Here is an 18830-nt window from a genome sequence, read left to right as displayed (position 1 = left end):
GCTGGATTAAAAAGTATGAATATACACATTTTTCTTCTAATGAATACTATCAAATTGTCAGATAAGATGGTTGGATGCTTGTCACCAATAGTATAAGTTAGGTATGACTGCATCTATATCCCTACATCTTCCTATAGCTTTAGTTTTTTAAGCAAAAATAAATAAATAAATAAATAAAAACACCATAGTTTAAGTAAAATATTTCACTCTGGTTTAAATATAAAAGCTTAATTGGTTATAAAAATTAACATATTTTCATGCAACTTGGAAATTCTTAGATTGAAAGGAAGCTACCAGGTTAATTTACTTCTCAAATTATTTCTCAATATAAACTATTTGTAAAAGAAGAAAACTTATATTCATACCCAGAGAAAGTATAGCTGTTAAAAAGCATGCTCATTACCCCAGTGGTTTCTAGTCTGACACAGAAAATTCAGACTCGTACCCCTGGAAGTTCATTGATTTGACTTTGTTTTTTAATTCCTAAAAATTCATAGTTATAGCCCTGAAATAAATTACACAGTGGTTCATTTCACAAAGATCTTGTGCTAAACCTTCCTTCTGGTCAGTAGTTAAAGTATTATTGATACAAATTAGAGCAAAGGACAGGACAGCATAATATCAATGCTATCAGTATAAGCCATACTTGGGTATGGAACATGCAGTTGTCATGTGTGAAGACTGCCTTGGGTGTGACAGTTGAAACAAAGGTTCTTTTTGTGGTAGACTTTTATTTGTATTTACAATGTAGTTCATATAGGTTTTATTTCTTTGTAAGCAGGTAAACAGCTGATATGAAAATGTTAATATCTATTCTGAGCACTCATTATTATACACTTGATATTTTATGTTATCAACATCTTATTTTCCTGCTAAGTGCACACTGTACAATATAGTAAGAAGCTCCTGATAAAACAAGAAGATAAGAGAGGTGACAAGAATGGCCTGCCACATAGGAAAGCTAAAACCACATGTGCTTTCTGTCAGTATAAGCAAAACATGTTCATGAAGCATGCAGCAGTCCTATGTAAAGACCAAGTTGGATGTGACAATTGAAGCAAAACTTATTTTTGTTATAGAGTTCTATTGGTATTTTCATTGCAGTTCAGATAGGAATTTATTTCTGATGTTATTTTTTAGGTTTTGTAAGGAGGTACGCAGCTAATGTGAAAATGTTATTTATTCTAAATGTAGGATACATATTAAAAATTTAGTAGTCTATTTTATTGATATTTTATGTTCCTGTTAACTACACATTGTATAATAAATAAGAACCTCTTAACAAAACAGCAAGACCAGCAAGATGTCAAGTATGTCCTAGAAAAAGCACAGGAAAGCAAAATACATGCACTGTCAGTGTAAGTGATACATGTGTATGGAATGTGTTGTCAGATGGAAAGCCTGTGTGATAACAGTAAAGATTTTTTGTAGAGTTCTATTGGTAATTTTATTGTAGTTCATATGGAAATTTATTTCTGTTTTTTCTTAAACTTTGTACACCAAAAAAGTTGATGTTGAAAATTTTGAAGGTTTTTTATAAACAATATTAAAATTTCAATATTTCATTTTTTGATATTTTTTCCTGCTAAGTACTCATTGTTTACTATAATAAAACTCCTAAAATTAAAATTAATAATTTATCAATAGAAATATTCTAAAGAATAAATGTGGGAATTATATACCACAATAATGAATTTTATGACAAAATCGATGTTAGATCCTGAAGACTACTGGAAACAGCACCAAAACACAAACCTGGAAATATCTCTCAGAAGACACCAGAAAATCCTTGCCCACCCCAACTGATCTAGCACAGCTATAAACGAAGAAGATCTCCAAGGCATTTACTTACCCAGCAGGGTAGGCAACTAACCCTGAGCGAGGATCACAGGCAAGTCCTCTGCCTCCAGACACTGTTATTCCCAGCACCTTCTCCAAGGTTACCTGTTAGAGCAAGGCAGAGATGTGACCTGTTATAGACGGAGGCAATTTGGGAGGGGTGCTGTAAGCACCTAGGACTATCCTGTAGCCTTGCTTTTTTGATACCTTTGTCTTCAGGAGAACAAGAGCCTTCTTCAGCTCCATTCTGCCCACAGGCCTCTTCATCACATGGAAAAATGCCAGTGTGTATCACTTGCATTTAATGGGGCTCAGGTTGCTGGTACCAACTGGTTACAGCACAGCTCATGGCCCAGAGAACAAGCATTCCTTCAACCCAGGAAGCCCCAGTTTACAGCTGGGGTTTTGAGCCCCCAGGTCTATGAGACTCAGGGAAGGTTAATGATCCTTGTGCCTTGGCAGACATGAAGGAGAGGCCGCTGGGATCTACTAAGAGCCAAAAGAATGCTAGGTATCAATTAGGTGACTCATAATATTCCTGACATTTGTATTCCATCATGTTCTTCCCCCCATCAGAGGACTCCACCTCCCAAATGTCTGCCAGTTTATATAGACTTTGCACCTAAGAGGCAAAAGTATGGTTTAATAGTGTGTTTTGCAAAACACAGATGCTCCCAGTATGCTAATTATTATTATTAAGCCACAACTCCCACAGGGATGAAAGAGAAACATTTGTAAAGTGCTCACAGATCCTGAGAGGACATGGCCACACGAGACAGGACATTTATCACTCTCACTGTCAGTACTGTTGCCTCACACTGCCTGCAGCCCCTAAGACTCACTCTGGGCTAACTTCAATTCAGTTCATGGTCTTTCTGCTAGATGATGCAACGTAAGATCCAGACTGTACTGTGATCTCCCGCTGGTCACTCCATGCTGGCCTCCGGCTGTGTTACACAATGTCTTGCTGGTCCCTCCAGGCCCAGTTTCATCCCATACTGTCTGCACTTCTTCCACCAGCCCTCCTCAGGTATGTGCTGGCTTCCCTGGGCTCAGAGAGAGGAGCTTTTGAATGCAAAAGGGCTATGGACACCGTACTCCGTTATGAAACCCTGACCCTGAGGAGTCTCAGAGGCCCCAGGGGGGCAAAATGAGCAAGAGAAACTTAAGGGGTGGTCATACTTGTGGCAGAGTAGAATCTCCTAGTCCAAGCTAGTTTCTACAGAGGAGAAGCCCAGAATCACTTTGGATAGTTTTAGGATCTCTCCTCTCTTACTGTCCCAACTGGCTAATTAAAGTACTCTTAGAGAGCCTGTTTAAATTCTTATCTCCAAGGATCATTTCAGCTTGAAGTAGGTTAGAAATAAGTATTCTGTGATGGCACTGCGTCTTCCAAAATGGTACAGTTAAAAGTTATTCCCCAGAGACATCTCCAAGCGTCTTCTGTACTCCTTGGGTATGTGGTCCAGGAATTCCAATATGTGTCTATGCATTCATAGAGGCGGTTTACTTACAGGGCACCAATCCACAGCCACCTGGAAAGCACCAAATTTGCCAGGTATCCCTGAACTTAGCTGGCACTAAAGTTAATGAGGAATAAACTAACTTTAGCCTATCTTAGCCCATTAATGCATTTTTCCCACAGTACTGGGGATCAAACAAAGGGCCACACATGTGCTAAGCAAGTGCTCCTCCAATGAGTGATATTCCCCGCCCTTTTTTGTTTTTACTTTGAGACAGGGTCTTTCTAAGTTTTCCATCCTTGCCTCAAATGTGTGATCCTCCTTCCTCAGCTTCCCAAGTAGCTGGGATTATAGGCATGCACCACTGTGGCTAGCTCCTAGACATTCTTTATAGTTTGTCTTACCTTAGGCCTCCTTCCACTCTTTTCTCAGCTTAATGATCCCCGGGCATCCAATAACCTGGGACTGATTTGGGAGCACAAGATCATCCTGGGGAAGTCTGGGAACACTCATCTTGGGAATGGGACTTTAATTACCGCAGAGGGAAGGGCACTCTAGAATTCCTGCTGCCTACTGCAGAGGACAGAGAGGAACCCAAGGCCAACCCGACCCACAAAGGTGGCAGAGGTCACAAAATCAAGTGCAGTGAGCTAACAACTCACTGCAACTACTATTCTCTTCATACTAATCTGATTTAAGGCAAAGCCCTTGAATTCAAATTTGCATCAATCCCTTTCCTCCCTATGTGTCAGGGCTAGTCCCAAAGAATAAGACCAAGCCTGCCGATTCTCAACTGCCCTTCCTTCTGATGGCAATTTGGGTAGCTGTTTAGAGGGTAGATGACTGAGTTTATAGAGATTCGATTCCAAAGCCAACTTGTACTTTTCAACAGTAATCTAAAGAAGGAAGAAGATATGGGTTACTCAGACCCTGAAGACCAGGGTTTATCAAAATTTCAGACTATGAATTATGGTAAGAAAGAGCTTCACAGAATAACACTTTATTATATGTGATGTAGTCTAGTATATCCCATTTTGTTAAAAGTAATTCTGGTCATGACCTTTTACTGACCTCATGATATGCAAACTGGCTGCAAGACCTGCTTTGGCAAACTATTTCTTTCTGCGCCAGACTCTCTTCTACACTTGAGTAACAGGGTCTGGTCACGGACACCTGTGTGTTCTTCAGTCACTTTCCGCCTGGAACTCTGTACAGAGGAACACACTTCCAGACTAGGGAAACCCCACAGACAGGATCCTGTTTGGGTTCCAAACTTGACTTATTTTCAAAGGACTGACGGTTGGGACTTTTTCTGGCTTTTGAAACAGCCACCCAAGGAAGGAAAAAAAGTTTCCTTTGGCTCTGTGGAGGGGGAGGAGTAGGGGAAAACATTCAGGGGCATCAGCTGGTTTTTATTTTATGTTCTTAAGGCAAACCAGCTTCCTGTTTGCATGGAGTTTTGGGGCAGAGCTCAACTTTCAAAGGACATGAGAGTCCAGAGCTCCTGTGCAGCCTCTAGCATTTACGCTGATTTTGCAAGACTCCAACACAATGGTCTTCATAAACTGACTCCCTCTTTGATAATCTTGCCCTTCCCTGCTTTTTGCAAGATAGTAGTAAAGCTTCCACCTGCCCTAGGAAATGGAGACAAACCTGGATACACCCTTGAAACCCTGCAGGCTAAATGCACTCAGGTTCCACCAGCCGCTTGCAGGAGTTAGCTTATACCAGCTCAGGAACAGACTGTGCACCAGAGTGCCAACACTGTACCAGTGACGACACATGGTAGCCTTGAAATCACCAGCGTGGCAGACCTCATACCATTTCCTCCCCACTCAAAGCCCTGGTGCACCACTGAGTTCCACACACGATCATCTCTCACTTGGCCTGCAGCTGTACGGTAAGTGTTCTCCGTGCTTCAGGCCTCACCCTCCACAGTCCTTTGCAACGCGGCAGGTCAGAGTGATTCTCTTCAAATATAAATGAAATAATTTCATTATTCTGCTCAAAACTCTCCAATGGTTTCACATCTCACTTAAGTTCAAATCCACTTATCTGACCCAGATTTACAAGGCCCTGTATCATATGGCCTCTGGCCATCCTTTTGACCTCATTTTTTTACTCCCCATTCACTCCACCCCAGCCATCCTAGCAATCTCCAGGGCCTTAGGCATACTCTAGTCCTTTGCATACGCTATTCTTTGGACTAAACAGCTCTTCCCTCAGCTATCACAGAGCTTATACTTTTGTCTTTGCTCAAAGCTCTCATTGGAGAGGGCTCTCTAGCTTGACTGCAATCATTCTGTGACTTACTCAGTTTCTTTTCTTTCTTTTTCTTTCTTTCTTTCTTTCTTTCTTCATGTCTTTGCTCAAAGCTCTCCTTGAGGAGGGCTCTCTAGCTTGACTGCAATCATTCTAATCTGACTTACTCAGTTTATTTATTTATTTATTTATTTATTTATTTATTTATTTAGAGTCAGGGTCTTGCTATATACCTAAGCCTGGCCTCAAACTTCCAGTGATCCTCTTGCCTCAGCCTCCCAAGTGTATCATCCCAGGTTTGCACTGCCATACCCAGCTGTACCCAGCTTCACAGTACATAGAGGCAGTAGTTGACACTGATCTTACCTCTGTCCAGGTACTTCCTGTCTGTCATCCCCATCAAATGGGAGCACCTTGAAGAGAGGACCAAGGTAACTATCCCTCACTGATGTACCACCAGCACTTGGAAGAGTCTGGCATACATGGGACACTTGATACAAAGTGATGAATAAATGAATGCCTGGGAGAGGTTTCAGGAATAGTGGAAGACCAGACTTTACAGTAAAGCCCAGGACAATGGGGGTATTTCAGGCCAACAGAGCTGTTCTCCATAAAGTATCTAAAATGCTTATGGCAGAATGGCCATATTCAGCTGAGGACAAGCAAAAAGGGAGCCTAAAAGTACAGGTAACATTTTCTTAAACTTATGGTAGGTTCACAATTATTCACTCTATTATTTCATAAGTCTTAAATATTGCATAATATTTTAGTATATGTGCAGCCAAAGCAAGCACAATATTGCATAATGAAAGTTTAAAAAAGAAAGGAAAGATGGTCAAGAGTGTGGCATAGGGTTGAGGACATTAGGAGCAACATCCTGTAATTCCGGTCCCTGGATTTCTGTCTTCAAGTGTTTTTTGTTGACACTAACCTGACCCACCAATGTGGGGTGAGGGGAGTCCAAATAACTGAAGAACTCATGTCATTTTATTTAATGTCACATTACTTATGTAATGTTCTGATGTGACACTTTTTTGAGGACAGGGGATACCAGGGCCTGGCTCATGCAAAGCATGTGCTCTACTACTGAGCTACATCCTCAGCCCTTCATAAATTTTTTTTTTTAACTTTTGAGGCAGGGTCTCACAATATTGCCTAGGCTGGGCTTGAACTCCCAATTCTATTGCCTCTGTCACTTGAGTAGCTGGGATTGCAGGCATGAGCCACTGTGTACGGCTGACGCGTCCCTTTTTTTTTTTTTTTTGGTTTTTCTCCGGTACCGGGAACCGAACTCACGACCTTGCGCTTGCCAGGCAGGCGCTTTTGCCGCTGAGCTAAATCCCCAGCCCCCAAACTATACTATCATGTTTTCACTTCTAGTTTTCTTTTTTTTTTTCTGTTTTGTTTTTTGGTTTTTCTCTGGTACCGGGAACCGAGCTCACGACTTTGTGCTTGCCAGGCAGGCGCTTTTGCTACTGAGCTAAATCCCCAGCCCCAGACGCGTCGCTTTTAAGAAGTACTAGGTATAATAGCTCTTTTTGTGGCTGCTAAGCGTTTATGTAATGTTCTGATGTGACAAATTTTTTGAGGATAGAGAAGCAGAGATGACATGGGCTCCTTGGTCTGGGTCGCTGAGTAATGATGTGGATCAGGAGCCCTGTGCTGACTCACACTAGATATGTAGCATAAGCAAAAAACAAACTCTCAGCTAGGCCAGGGAGATTTTGAAGTAGTTTGTTACCAAGCATGAACTAGCCCAGTTTTTTTTTTTCCACTTTTTGAGCTCAGGACCTTCTTACAATCTTAGAAATCCTAAAAGAGTTTTTTTATTTATGCAAAAACTTACTATAGATTATATCAATCAATATTTACTACATTTGAAATAACAGTGGAAAAATTTTTTCAGTACTGAGGACTGAATCTAGGGTATGTGCACTGAGCTACATCCCCAGTCCTTTTTATTTTTGAGGCAGGGTCTCACTAAGTCATTAAACTGCCCAGGCTGGGCTCAAACTTGTGATCCTCTTCCTCAACCTCTCAGGTTGGGATTATAGGCATGTACCACTGTGCCTGGTTTACAATGGAAATATTTTTAAGTATTATTTCATTTAAAAGTAACATCTGGCTGTGGTTGTACCTCCCTGTAATCCCAGGATTTGGGAGGCTGAAGCAGGAGGACTGTCATGAGTTTGAGGCCAGCCTGGGCTACACAGTGAATTCAAAACCAACCTCAACTGCACCGCGAGCCCATCTCAAGAAACCAAAAAAGAAAAGAAAAAAAAGTAAACCCATTATTCCATAACATTTTTTTTGAAGGTAAATATCTTCCAAAAAACAACACAGTAAGAAGAGTGGCGGAACTGTTTGACATTTTTGCCAATCTCTTTAATGCCTGGCTTAACAGAAAACAGCTGGATTTTCATATTTGCATCAGCATCTGCATTCAATCTGGAGTGATATTATTCTATTTGAAGTATATGAAGAAAAGTCTGGCCTCATTTGGATATAGAGTTGGTAAACAAGGATGTCATAACCCCCCACTTAAAGGGTTTTGGGGATCCCAGGAGTTCTTGGACCACACTCCGAGATAACCTAGCCCCTCCTGAACACTACAGCATGTTTCCACACAGGGAAGCAAGCCTCTCATTAATGCAAGAGATCTGGCCTCAGGCATCATTGAGGAAACTGAGGGAGGGGAGGCCCTGTGAGAAAATAGCTGTCCCATCACCCTAACATGTGGCCCAAAATTCTGACAGAAACTTCATCTCCACACTTTCAAGACCCAAAAGTCAGTGACACAAAGGCCAAGAGACACCGTGCCCAGGCAACTGTTGCAGCCAGTGACTTCGGACTTTACTGCCTCAGGTAGCTCCACAGCTCTAAAACAGTATTTCATGCAAAATGAAAACTCAGAGAGGACACCCACTTTATACACTGCCAGGATCTCCCCAACATCCATAGCACAGCCTGGAAGCAGGGAGGACACCCACACAGTGACCCAGTGTGCCAAGAGGGAGGAAAGTCTACACCAACCTGAAACAGGTATCATTTTGCCCCTGGAGGGAGGCCATTGGAGGACAGGATTACTACAGGTACCCTGCCAGGGAGTGCTTACGTGACCACCACTCCCAGGACGAGCAAGCCAGGCAGTACTGTACCCTTTGGAGAGAAAGGAGGTAGGCAAAATTTCCCATACGCTAATGAGATAAAAGGATAACTTCACAATAGCTTAGTCTCAAGAGAGAAGAAAAATAAAGCCACGTGTTTAAGTGCACTTCTGGCTCTCATTAAAGGAGATGGAAAAAACAGGTGGCTCTGAGGCGATAGGATAACTCATTCATACAAGATAGAATACTGTTTCCAACCTTCAGACTGTAACCTATTGGTGAGACTTGGACTCCATTTAGTTGGTAATGAATAAATAGAATAGAAGAAAGAGGAGACAGCACAGTGTTCGGTGAGGGTAAGTACTGATGATGAAACTTTTGCTCAGGAGTAAATGTGAGTATGGGTCACAATGTAATATGCACTTAACACAGGTGGTCCTCAACAAGTTTGTGGATGCTATGGGAGACGCTCCCCACCCTCAAAATCTGTTAGGCAAGATAAATGATTTACTATACAGCACCCCAACATGTGACAGAGGTCACAAGAAAGCTATAAAGTGCTCAGAGACAAGGAAGAGAGACGATTTCTCAACAGAATCAGAGAAGGGAAACAAGAATGCTTTTTTAGAAGGCTGTTGGGCCCCACAGTATTCATTTCTTTCTCTCCCTCTCTCCCTCCCGTCCTCCTTCTCTGCACTGAGCTGCATCTCCAGTCCTTTCTTCTTTTTTTTTTTTTTTTTTTTTTGGTTTTTTTCCGGTACTGGGAATCGAACTCACAACCTCGCGCTTGCCAGGCAGGCGCTGTGCTGCTGAGCTAAATCCCCAGCCCCCATCTCCAGTCCTTTCTAAAACAAGTTTTATTTTAAGCCAGGGTCTTGCTAAATCACTGGGTTGCCCAGGCTGGGCTTGAACTTGCAACCCTCCTGCCTGAGCTTCCCAGAGGGTTGGGATTACAGGCAGGCACCACCATACCTGGTTTATAACAGGTGGAAATACAGACAGAAGGAATCATCAGAAAAGGAAGGTGTATGGGGAAATGTTTGGAGGCAGGTGAGCAATGATAAGAGCAAAGATTGTGTAGGAGAATACTAAGTCAGGAGAGAAAATACAACCAGACTAGACAGAGTCCTGAATGCCAGACTCAGCAGGATAATCTGTGGGGTCAGGCAAGCCATGGAAGGGTCCCTGGCAGATGCATGTGAGATGTATACAGGCAAGGAGACCAGTTAGGCAGCTGTTCCAGTAGATTAAGGAAGAAGTAATAAAAACCCAGGCCAGCATGAAGATGGTAGAATAGAGGAGGCGTGATGCACTCAAACACCACAGAGCAAACAGAATGGCAAGACCCGCACAGTACAACGGTGGAAGAAAAAGAGGGCTCAAACAGTGAACCTCTGAGACTGAACAAGGCAGTGCCATGATCAGAAAGAAGATTCTGGTCTCACCGATGGAGATGGGAGCAGATGTTTCAGACTGTCTGCTTCTGACTAGAGATTGCTTGGACCCTTGGCATAAAGTATTAAGGGTTTCCCTTTCTTAGTGTGAGGGGCTATTAAGTGTTTGCCCATGGTATAAGCAGGACTGCTCCCCAGAGATAGAGAACTAAGAGGCCAGAGTCACAAAAGCCCAGAGTCACCTAGAAGTTGGCTGACCTCAAACTGGTGAGGAAGTCCCAGCAACTGGGAAGAAACTGATCTCTGTTTTTGTTGCCATGTTGCGCTGCTACCAGCTTCTTCCTTCCCCCTTCCCCCACTTCTCAATCCCACTCAATACAAGTTATAAATACCTGGGTTGTAAGTCACTCCAGCCAAACCATGGCTTGCTATTTCTATAAACAAGCATGCTAGAGACCTGTCTAAGGCAGAGCACTCCCTGACTCCCGCTCCCTTCCCTCAGGTTAAGAATAACTATGTTTGTCTCTTGCCCACATACTACACTCTAATCTCACCAAGCAGATTCTCGACCAGGTTCCGAGAACTGCCACTTACACCAAAGCCACAGAGGAAGCCCAGGGCTGGCAGCTTTGTAGAGACTAGGGCAGCAGGCAGTGAGGCAGGGACCCAATCACTGAAGCTGGGAGAGGGAGGGGCACAGCTTCCTCACTTCAACTCCTTCAGGGCCCAAAGTGCCATCTGGTCAGAGGTAGGCAGGGCCGCATGTCATTCCAAGACAAGCAAACAGACTATATCTCTCAGCTCTGGTCCTGGGCTCTGCTCAGTCTGGCTGATTTACTGTTCTGTCTGTACTACCAAGACTCCCAGAAACCAGTGACTTCCAATATGGCAGAAAAAGGCAGGCTGTCCTGCTTAACAGATCAGAATTAGCTGGCATTGAGTCAGTTCTTCTGTGCTGAGATTAAAATAGCCTCAGCTTCAAAGGAAGGTAAATCTGCCACTGCTTAGAAGGAGGTGACTTTAGCAATCCTCCAGCCATACGCTTCTAGAGACCACGAAACCAGAACAAAGGTTCCCAGACCTGGCCTACCAACAGAATTACTGAGAGGACTGTTTTTTTCCAGATAGCAGCCCCGCTCCATCTCCACATCCCCTTTCGTTGTCCTGTAAGACTCTGGCATAGGGCAAGGTTTAAGGATATGCATAATATGAAAACAACTCTGAGCTTAGAGGAGTAGCACACAGCTGTAGTCCCAGGTACTTAGGAGGTTGAGGCAAGAGGATCACTTGAGGCCAGAAGTTGGAGGCCAGCTTGGGCAACACGGCCAGACCTTGTGCCAATTAACCAAACCGTCAATCAATTAATTTTGTCTAGGTAGTTCTAAAGATAAATCAGGTTGTGAACTATTAAACTAAAGCATGTTGCCATTTTACTTCCAAAGTTTAGTCCCTCCAGGGACCAAAAGGAGCAAACAGTATTCCAAGCTTTGAAAGAACAACTTCGGGGTGCCGACTCTTGGGCAGAGGCTGTCTAGCAGTGAGGGTCGCCGCATCACGAAGGCACTCTGCCAAGAGCTGTTCCAGGCGCCTCACACAGACTATCTCATGTACTACTTTTGACAGCTCACTGCTGACAGCTTCAAGGATGAGTACTATGTCTATTTTACAAAGGAAGGAGTGGGATAAGTAGTTAGTGGGAGAACCATAATTTAGACATGGGGCTGTCTGGTTCCAGAAACCATGGCACCCTGAGGATCTTGGAGTTCAAGTTTTCTAATACCACAAGAACGTTAGTTTCTTTTCTTTCTCTCTCTCTCTTTTTTTTTTTTTTTTTTTGTTTTGTTTTGTTTTGTTTTTTGTTTTTCGAGACAGGGTCTTGCTATGTATTTCAGGCTGCCCTGGCACTACGTAGCTCAGGGTGGCCTCAGACTCATGGCAATCCTCCTGCCTCAGACTCCCGAATGCTGGGATTTCAGGCATGAGCCACTATGCCCGGCCAAAATGTTGCAATTTCTGAAAGAGCACACAGGGAAGTCGCCATGCCTTTGTATTGGCATCAGACACATGTCTGAGAACCAGGAGAGAAGGCAGAAGGCAGGTGGGCAGGGTAACATGCCCCTTTAGTACTTTGAAGGCTGAAGTAGGAGGATCGTTTTAGCCCAGAAGTTTAAGACCAATCTGAGCAATATAATGACAGCCTGTCTCTTAAAAAAAGAAAAGAGAAGGAAGGACAGAAGAAAGGGAAGGAGGATAACAGTAGAAAAAGGCACCAGGATGAAGTAGGGGAATAACAGAGATCTTTCAGGCTAGCTTTTTTTTTTAAATTACTCAAACTTGTCAGAAGCTGAAATGAACCTAAAAAATGTTTTTTTTGCTGAGCATCGTGGCATATACCTGTAATTTCAGCACTCAGGAGACTGAGGCAGGAGGACTACTGTGAGTTTGAGGCCAGTCTGGGCTACAGTAGTATATGTTCAAGGCCAGCCTGAACTACATAGCAAGACTTTATCTCCAAAAATAAATAAATAAATAAACACATTAAAAAAAAGTTTCCAACCTTTCCTCACTGAGATGGTGTAGAGAAAGAGGAAGGGAGGGTTTCCCTAAAGGCAGTATATCCTGTATGGTCAGAGCTGCCCATATCTGGGCGTGCTGCAACCGTCAGGCAGCATGGACAGCTGACACCTGTTTCCAAGGCAACTGCAGTGTCAGAGGAATCTGATTTTGTGTGTAGACAGGGAAGCGGGGTGGAAGGCATCAGACCTCAGACTGAGGGGGTAGAATGAAGGGACTCTCACCAAACCATCACATGCCCCAGGCCCAGAGCAGCTTTAATAGCACTACGCTTGGGGCATGGCTGGCCCTTCTACCCTCCAATCTGTGTCTCAGAAAGACAAGGACAGGAAATCACAATCTAAGCAGACAAAATGTGTGTGTATGGGGTGCAGGGTCTCTTCTAAAATCAGGCCTCTTTATATCAAGACCAGACAGACAGTGTGAGCTAAAAGCCTAGTCATAGTTCCTCTTCATTTGCCAACTCTATGTACCTGAGGTGGTGGGTTTTTTTTTTTTTTTGAGACAGGGTCTCACTCTGTAGCCCACGCTGGCCTCAGACTCAAGGCAATCCTCCTGCCTCAGCCTCCTGAGTACTGGGATTATGGGCGTGTGCCTCCACGCCTGGCCTCCTGAGGTTTTGTTTTTTAATCTCTTGGCCAATTTTGTAACCAGGGAAAACACTAATGGTCCCTTACCTGAACTAAGTGTGCAAAACTAACGTGTGTCCTGAGATAAGGAATGAGCACAACTCTTGCTGCCCCCGTAACTTCCCTCACTGCGCCATGAGACTCCTGAGAACAAGGAAGGCTTCAACATATTATTCTCTACAAAAATGCTCACTTCCTTTTTTTTCCCAATGCAAACACCCCACTTTAGGCCTTCAATACCACGTTCCTGGATGTAGCAGCGGCTTTCAAATCAGTCTCCTTACTGTTTGTTGATCCTGATGTTTCCTGCTCCCTAACCCATCAGAGTAATCTTTCCCTGGTGTTTTCATCGGAAAGCCCAGCTTTCCCTGTTTTGTTGGCTCCTTACTGGCAACTAAATGAAGTGTAAACCAGGTGTGGTGGCTCACGCCTGTAATCCCAGCACTCAGGAGGCTGAAGCAGGAGGATCACCTGAGTTCGAGGCCAGCCTGAGCTACAAAGTGAGTTAAAGGCCAGCCTGAAGTGTACAGCAAAACCCTGTCTTAAAAAGACATACATACATAAATAAATAAATAAGTAAGTAAGTAAGTAAGTAAATAAATAAATATCTTAGCCTAGCATCAAGAGGCCCTACATTTCTCCTAATTCTGTTTCCTACAGTTCACCTATAGAATCACATACATTTCTCAATCTGGATTCTTCATTATTCTGGAAAGGAGCCTTAGGGCTTTATCTCATGTTCTTCTTTTCCAAAAAGTCTTTCCCTTCTACTACCCCACAATGTAATCCCACTTTCCTTCAAGGACTAGTTTAAATGTCACAAACCATGTCTGATCTTCCTGTGATCACCTAGCCAGGACAAATCCTTTTTCTCCAGTACCCTTACAGAAGCTCTTCATTTACATTATCCACATAGCACATACTTCTTTGTAACTTCTACAGAATTCTTAAAGGTTGTCTTATCTTTTCTACCAGTCTAGAGCCTAAAGAGCAGAGGTTAAAAAAAATGAAAGAACATAAAGAGCAGAGGTTGTGTTTAATACAACTCTGTTCTTCTACTCCAGGGTACAGTGTTTAATATATATCTGTGAGTGAGTCCAGGGCTGTGTGCATGTTAGGGAAGTGTCTAGCACTGAACTATATCTCCAGCTCTTTGAATCCATTTTCCAAAATATTTAAAAATATTTATGAATACTTTTTAATCTTAGTAAGTTCTTTTATCTCCCAAAGAAATCCCCAACTATTTATCATTGCCAGCCCTAGAAGATAGAGCAGGAGACAAGATTTTGGTGTCTTTACAGAATGACTGAGGAAGGCCTGATTGGTATAATCCATGTACCTTAAATCATCACAAACACTCTTAGTCTTGACTGTAGCAAAGATGCATGGCTTGGGTCTTTATGAATCTGCCAAAGTATATTTAAAGAATAAATTTGATTGTTTTTAAAGAGTAAATCTGAAAGACAAAGGATAGCCAGGCATGGTAGTGTACATCTGTAATCCCAGCCCTCTGGGAGACTGAGGCAGAAGGATAACAAGTTTGAGCCACGCCTGGGCAACTCAGTGACTTAGCAAGACCTAGTCTCAAAATTTTAAAAATGTAGCCCAGCTTGGAATGTAGCCCAGCACCAAGGCCCAGGGTTCAATCCCCAGCACTGAGAAAAAAAAGAAAGAAAAGTGCATGTATTTGAAAACGCGTAAAAAAATACCAAACTTACCAAGGAAGTATTTTTGAAGTTACAAATGAATGATTTCAAATTCAACAAGCTAATCATGGATTGGCAAGAAAAAAATTTTATGTCCTATTATTCCTTTAAAAAAAAAAACTTATTAGAACTGAGCTCCCCCCCCCCACCGCCGGTACCGGGAATCGAACTCACAACCTCCCACTTGCCAGGCAGGCACTGTGCTGCTGAGCTAAATCCCCAGCCCCAAAACTGAGCTTATAATACCAGATATATTTTGCAATAACACTGTGCACAACTGCTTTAATGAAATAAATACACCCAGTTTAAATTTTGAACAGATTTATATAGGAAATACACTTTTAAATTGGAGAGACTTTAATCTTTATTGGTTTTTCTACTTACAAAAATAATACAGGTTCATTGTTTAAAGTTTAAACATTACAGAAATATATAACGTAGACAGTAAAAGTCCACCATAATCTACTATCTCTCCCTGAGATAACCAATATTAACAATTTGGTATATATAGCCACACTTTTTATATGCATATACTAACATATATGTTTTTAACAAAAATATAATCATTAACATAAAAAAACTGTTACACAACTTGCTTTTCTCCCTCATTTTTATCTTGTATATCTTTCCACATTAGTACATATCAATTGACCTCATTCTTTTTAGCAGGTACAGGGAATTCCATTTCATTGGATGTATGACAATTCCTACTGATAGTACTTAGAAAACTTCAAAGATTTCACTACTATGAATAATATTAAAAAATCAGTTATATACGACTTTGTGTAGTATGTTTGCATAAAGTAAGACCTCAGAATTATAACTGCTGGATTAAAAAGTATGAATATACACATTGTTCTTCTAATGAATACTATCAAATTGTCAGATAAGATGGTTGGATGCTTGTCACCAATAGTATAAGTTAGGTATGACTGCATCTATATCCCTACATCTTCCTATAGCTTTAGTTTTTTAAGCAAAAATAAATAAATAAATAAATAAATAAATAAATAAAAACACCATAGTTTAAGTAAAATATTTCACTCTGGTTTAAATATAAAAGCTTAATTGGTTATAAAAATTAACATATTTTCATGCAACCTGGAAATTCTTAGATTGAAAGGAAGCTACCAGGTTAATTTACTTCTCAAATTATTTCTCTAGCTTCTCGGCCTTTTGGCTAAGATCAAGTGTAGTATCAAATTATTTCTCAATATAAACTATTTGCAAAAGAAGAAAACTTATATTCATACCCAGAGAAAGTATAGCTGTTAAAAAGCATGCTCGTTACCCCAATGGTTTCTAGTCTGACACAGAAAATTCAGACTCGTACCCCTGGAAGTTCACTGATTTGACTTTGTTTTTTAATTCCTAAAAACTCATAGTCATAGCCCTGAAATAAATTACACAGTGGTTCATTTCACAAAGATCTTGTGCTAAACCTTCCTTTTGGTCAGTAGTTAAAGTATTATTGATACAAATTAGAATGTTGGCAAGAAAAAGGTACTAAGGATGGGTCACAATGAAAAACAACACAGAGTTCATTAAATGCTGGGACAAAACCTGCAAAAATGGACTTCTTGCGAATGGAAATTTAAAGGAATAAAATCTTGCCAGCAAATTAGAAGACACTTTCTCAGCATTCTAGAAATCTATGAATCCTGATAATATTAGCAACCTTTTACAGCTGTAAAGTTATCTAGGCCTTACAATGTGATTTCACATTCACTAAATCTCATTTAATCCTCACCATAGCCCTGGAAGGCATGAGTATCCCAGCTTTACAAATGAGAGAAACCAGCTCCCTCAGAAGTGAGGAAGCTGCCCTCACTCCAGGAAAACAAGTGCACATGCATGCACACGTACACCACCGCCTGGCAACTCAAAGTGTGGCTCAAGGAGAGAAGCCTGGGCATTATTTGGGAGTCTGGTAGGTAGGAATGCAGAGTCCCAGAGTAGACTTGCATCTGAATTTGCCTTACAACAAAAGCTCTGCCCTTTCCTAGCCTAGCCCCCTGGGTATGCGTGTTAACTGGCCAAAAGCCCCATTCACTAGCCAAGTCCAGATTTATGACAAAATCTGTGATAGCTGCTACAGAGATCTCACAGAGAGATTTAAAGTAGCCTGGGGAAGCAAGGACACCATACACAGAAAGGATATGTTTAGAAAAGTCTGCAGCAGCGTATTATGTCACAGTGCACAGATACTATGGTCTCTCAAGAAGAAGCCAACCAATGGGTGTCAGGGTAACAGGAAAGCTGGCTTGCCTGCCTGCCCCAAGTTTAGTTCTGAGAAGCAGCTGCTTGCTTTTCTCCAAGGCAGAGGCTGAGAGGGGCAAGGGTCAGAGTTTCTGAGTATGCTCTGAGATCCTCCCTACTCACCCACAAAGGCAAATGCCTGTGGACTGCCCTGAGTCCAACCCAGCTGGCTTGGGGCTTTCTTAGTTCAGGAAAAATGTGCCAGTGTACGGAATTAGGCCTTGAGACTATGTGCTTTTGCTCCTACAGTGGACCCTCAAGTTGTGACAGGCCTGACATACAAACAACCTGGGTTATGACTGAAATTTTATAATGAAAGTCTTGAGTTATGACCCGAATGCCAGCCACTTGTGCTTCCAGATGGTCCCAGATACAGGTTTAACCCTTAAAAAGTTCTGGAAGGAATATTACAACATCCTTTCCTATATGGGGTTAATTGAGAAGTCCTGGGCCAGTGTCTCCCTAAGGACACTGAGATCTGCCTGTATACAGGAGAGAGAGACTTTGAAGGCTGTGTAGAGGAGCCTGAGCCTCCAATTGACAACCTGAGTTACAAGCAGCCCTTGGGAACAAATTGAGTTTGTAAGTCAAAGACCCAGTGTATAATGTACTGACACTTTCCTACTTGCAAAAAGAAATCAAAATAATACAAATTTGAGATGAGGTGAGACACTTGCTCGAGGAACTCTGTAACCTTGAAGCCCACAGAGCTAAAAGGAGTCAGCTGGGCAAATGACCTAATTTTTGTTCATGTTCAAATTCATGGAAACTCAACCATCATTATTCAAGTCAGCCCTGGCAGGGGACATTTTAGATCTAGTTGTTTCCATAGAAAGAGACATTTTGATGCAGCTACTTTCCAAGGCTTCATAAACAGGGTCAGCTGTGGGCTACACAGATAATACAAACATGTAGTTTTGGAGGATCTGAAGTAGCAATAGCAAGAGTTACACCATTACCTGCTGACCAAGAACACCAAATATTAAAGCCCTGTTATACCCACACACAAGAGCAATCGAGGCATCTGCTGGTCTCCACTCCACTCCTCCACCAGCTTCAAGAGAAAAGAAACAACTGCTTGTGGCTTAGTCATCTGGAACCAAGAGGCTGCACCCTGTCAACATGACATTCAAGTGCCCACAGAACCACAAGCTGCACAATTCCTAACGGTACCACCAGGCAAGAAGTGTGGATGACAGGAAATCTGAAGGTGGAGGTGAGAAGAGAAGAGGAGCAAGGTTGTAGAGGAACAAAGATTACTGAATGATGGCCCTGAAATAAGTCTGGGAAATTCACTGAATTGACTATAAAGGGAATGCCGGAGGGAAGCCTACTTTTTAAAGGAAATGCCTTTTTCTGAGCTAAATGCAGGGTGTGACTCTTGGTTATAGTAATACTAAACATACTTCTGTGCTCAGTTTTGAAAAAGAAGACTCCCTGAGAGGAGTATAAATGAAGATTAACTATGGGCTTTCAAGTTAAGAAAAAAGCCTATGTTTGAATTCTAGCTCAGCTACCTACTGGTTGTGTAACCATCTTGTACTTACCTGACCCTTACCATCAGTTTCCTCACCTACAAAATAGATTAGATAGTAGT

At 42.1% G+C, this 18830-nt stretch overlaps 1 protein-coding gene across 7 annotated transcripts in view; it reads right to left on the bottom strand.

Annotated features, from left to right (window-relative positions):
* The window catches only part of Mapkbp1 (mitogen-activated protein kinase binding protein 1), a 56065-nt gene that overhangs the window by 27585 nt on the left and 9650 nt on the right, over positions 1 to 18830 (bottom strand). For all 7 annotated transcript variants that reach the window (XM_005381303.2, XM_005381307.2, XM_005381306.2 and 4 more), the window contains exon 2: positions 1853 to 1944. In XM_005381303.2, coding sequence (XP_005381360.1) covers positions 1853 to 1944 — 92 coding nt within the window. The remainder of the gene's footprint in view (positions 1 to 1852; positions 1945 to 18830) is intronic.

Source organism: Chinchilla lanigera, unplaced genomic scaffold (assembly GCF_000276665.1).
Source record: "Chinchilla lanigera isolate Chin_1 unplaced genomic scaffold, ChiLan1.0 scaffold00015, whole genome shotgun sequence".
In the NCBI taxonomy this organism is placed as follows: Eukaryota; Metazoa; Chordata; class Mammalia; order Rodentia; family Chinchillidae; genus Chinchilla; species Chinchilla lanigera.
Note: the sequence above shows the minus strand (reverse complement) of the source record. Positions and strands in the feature narration are given on the sequence as shown.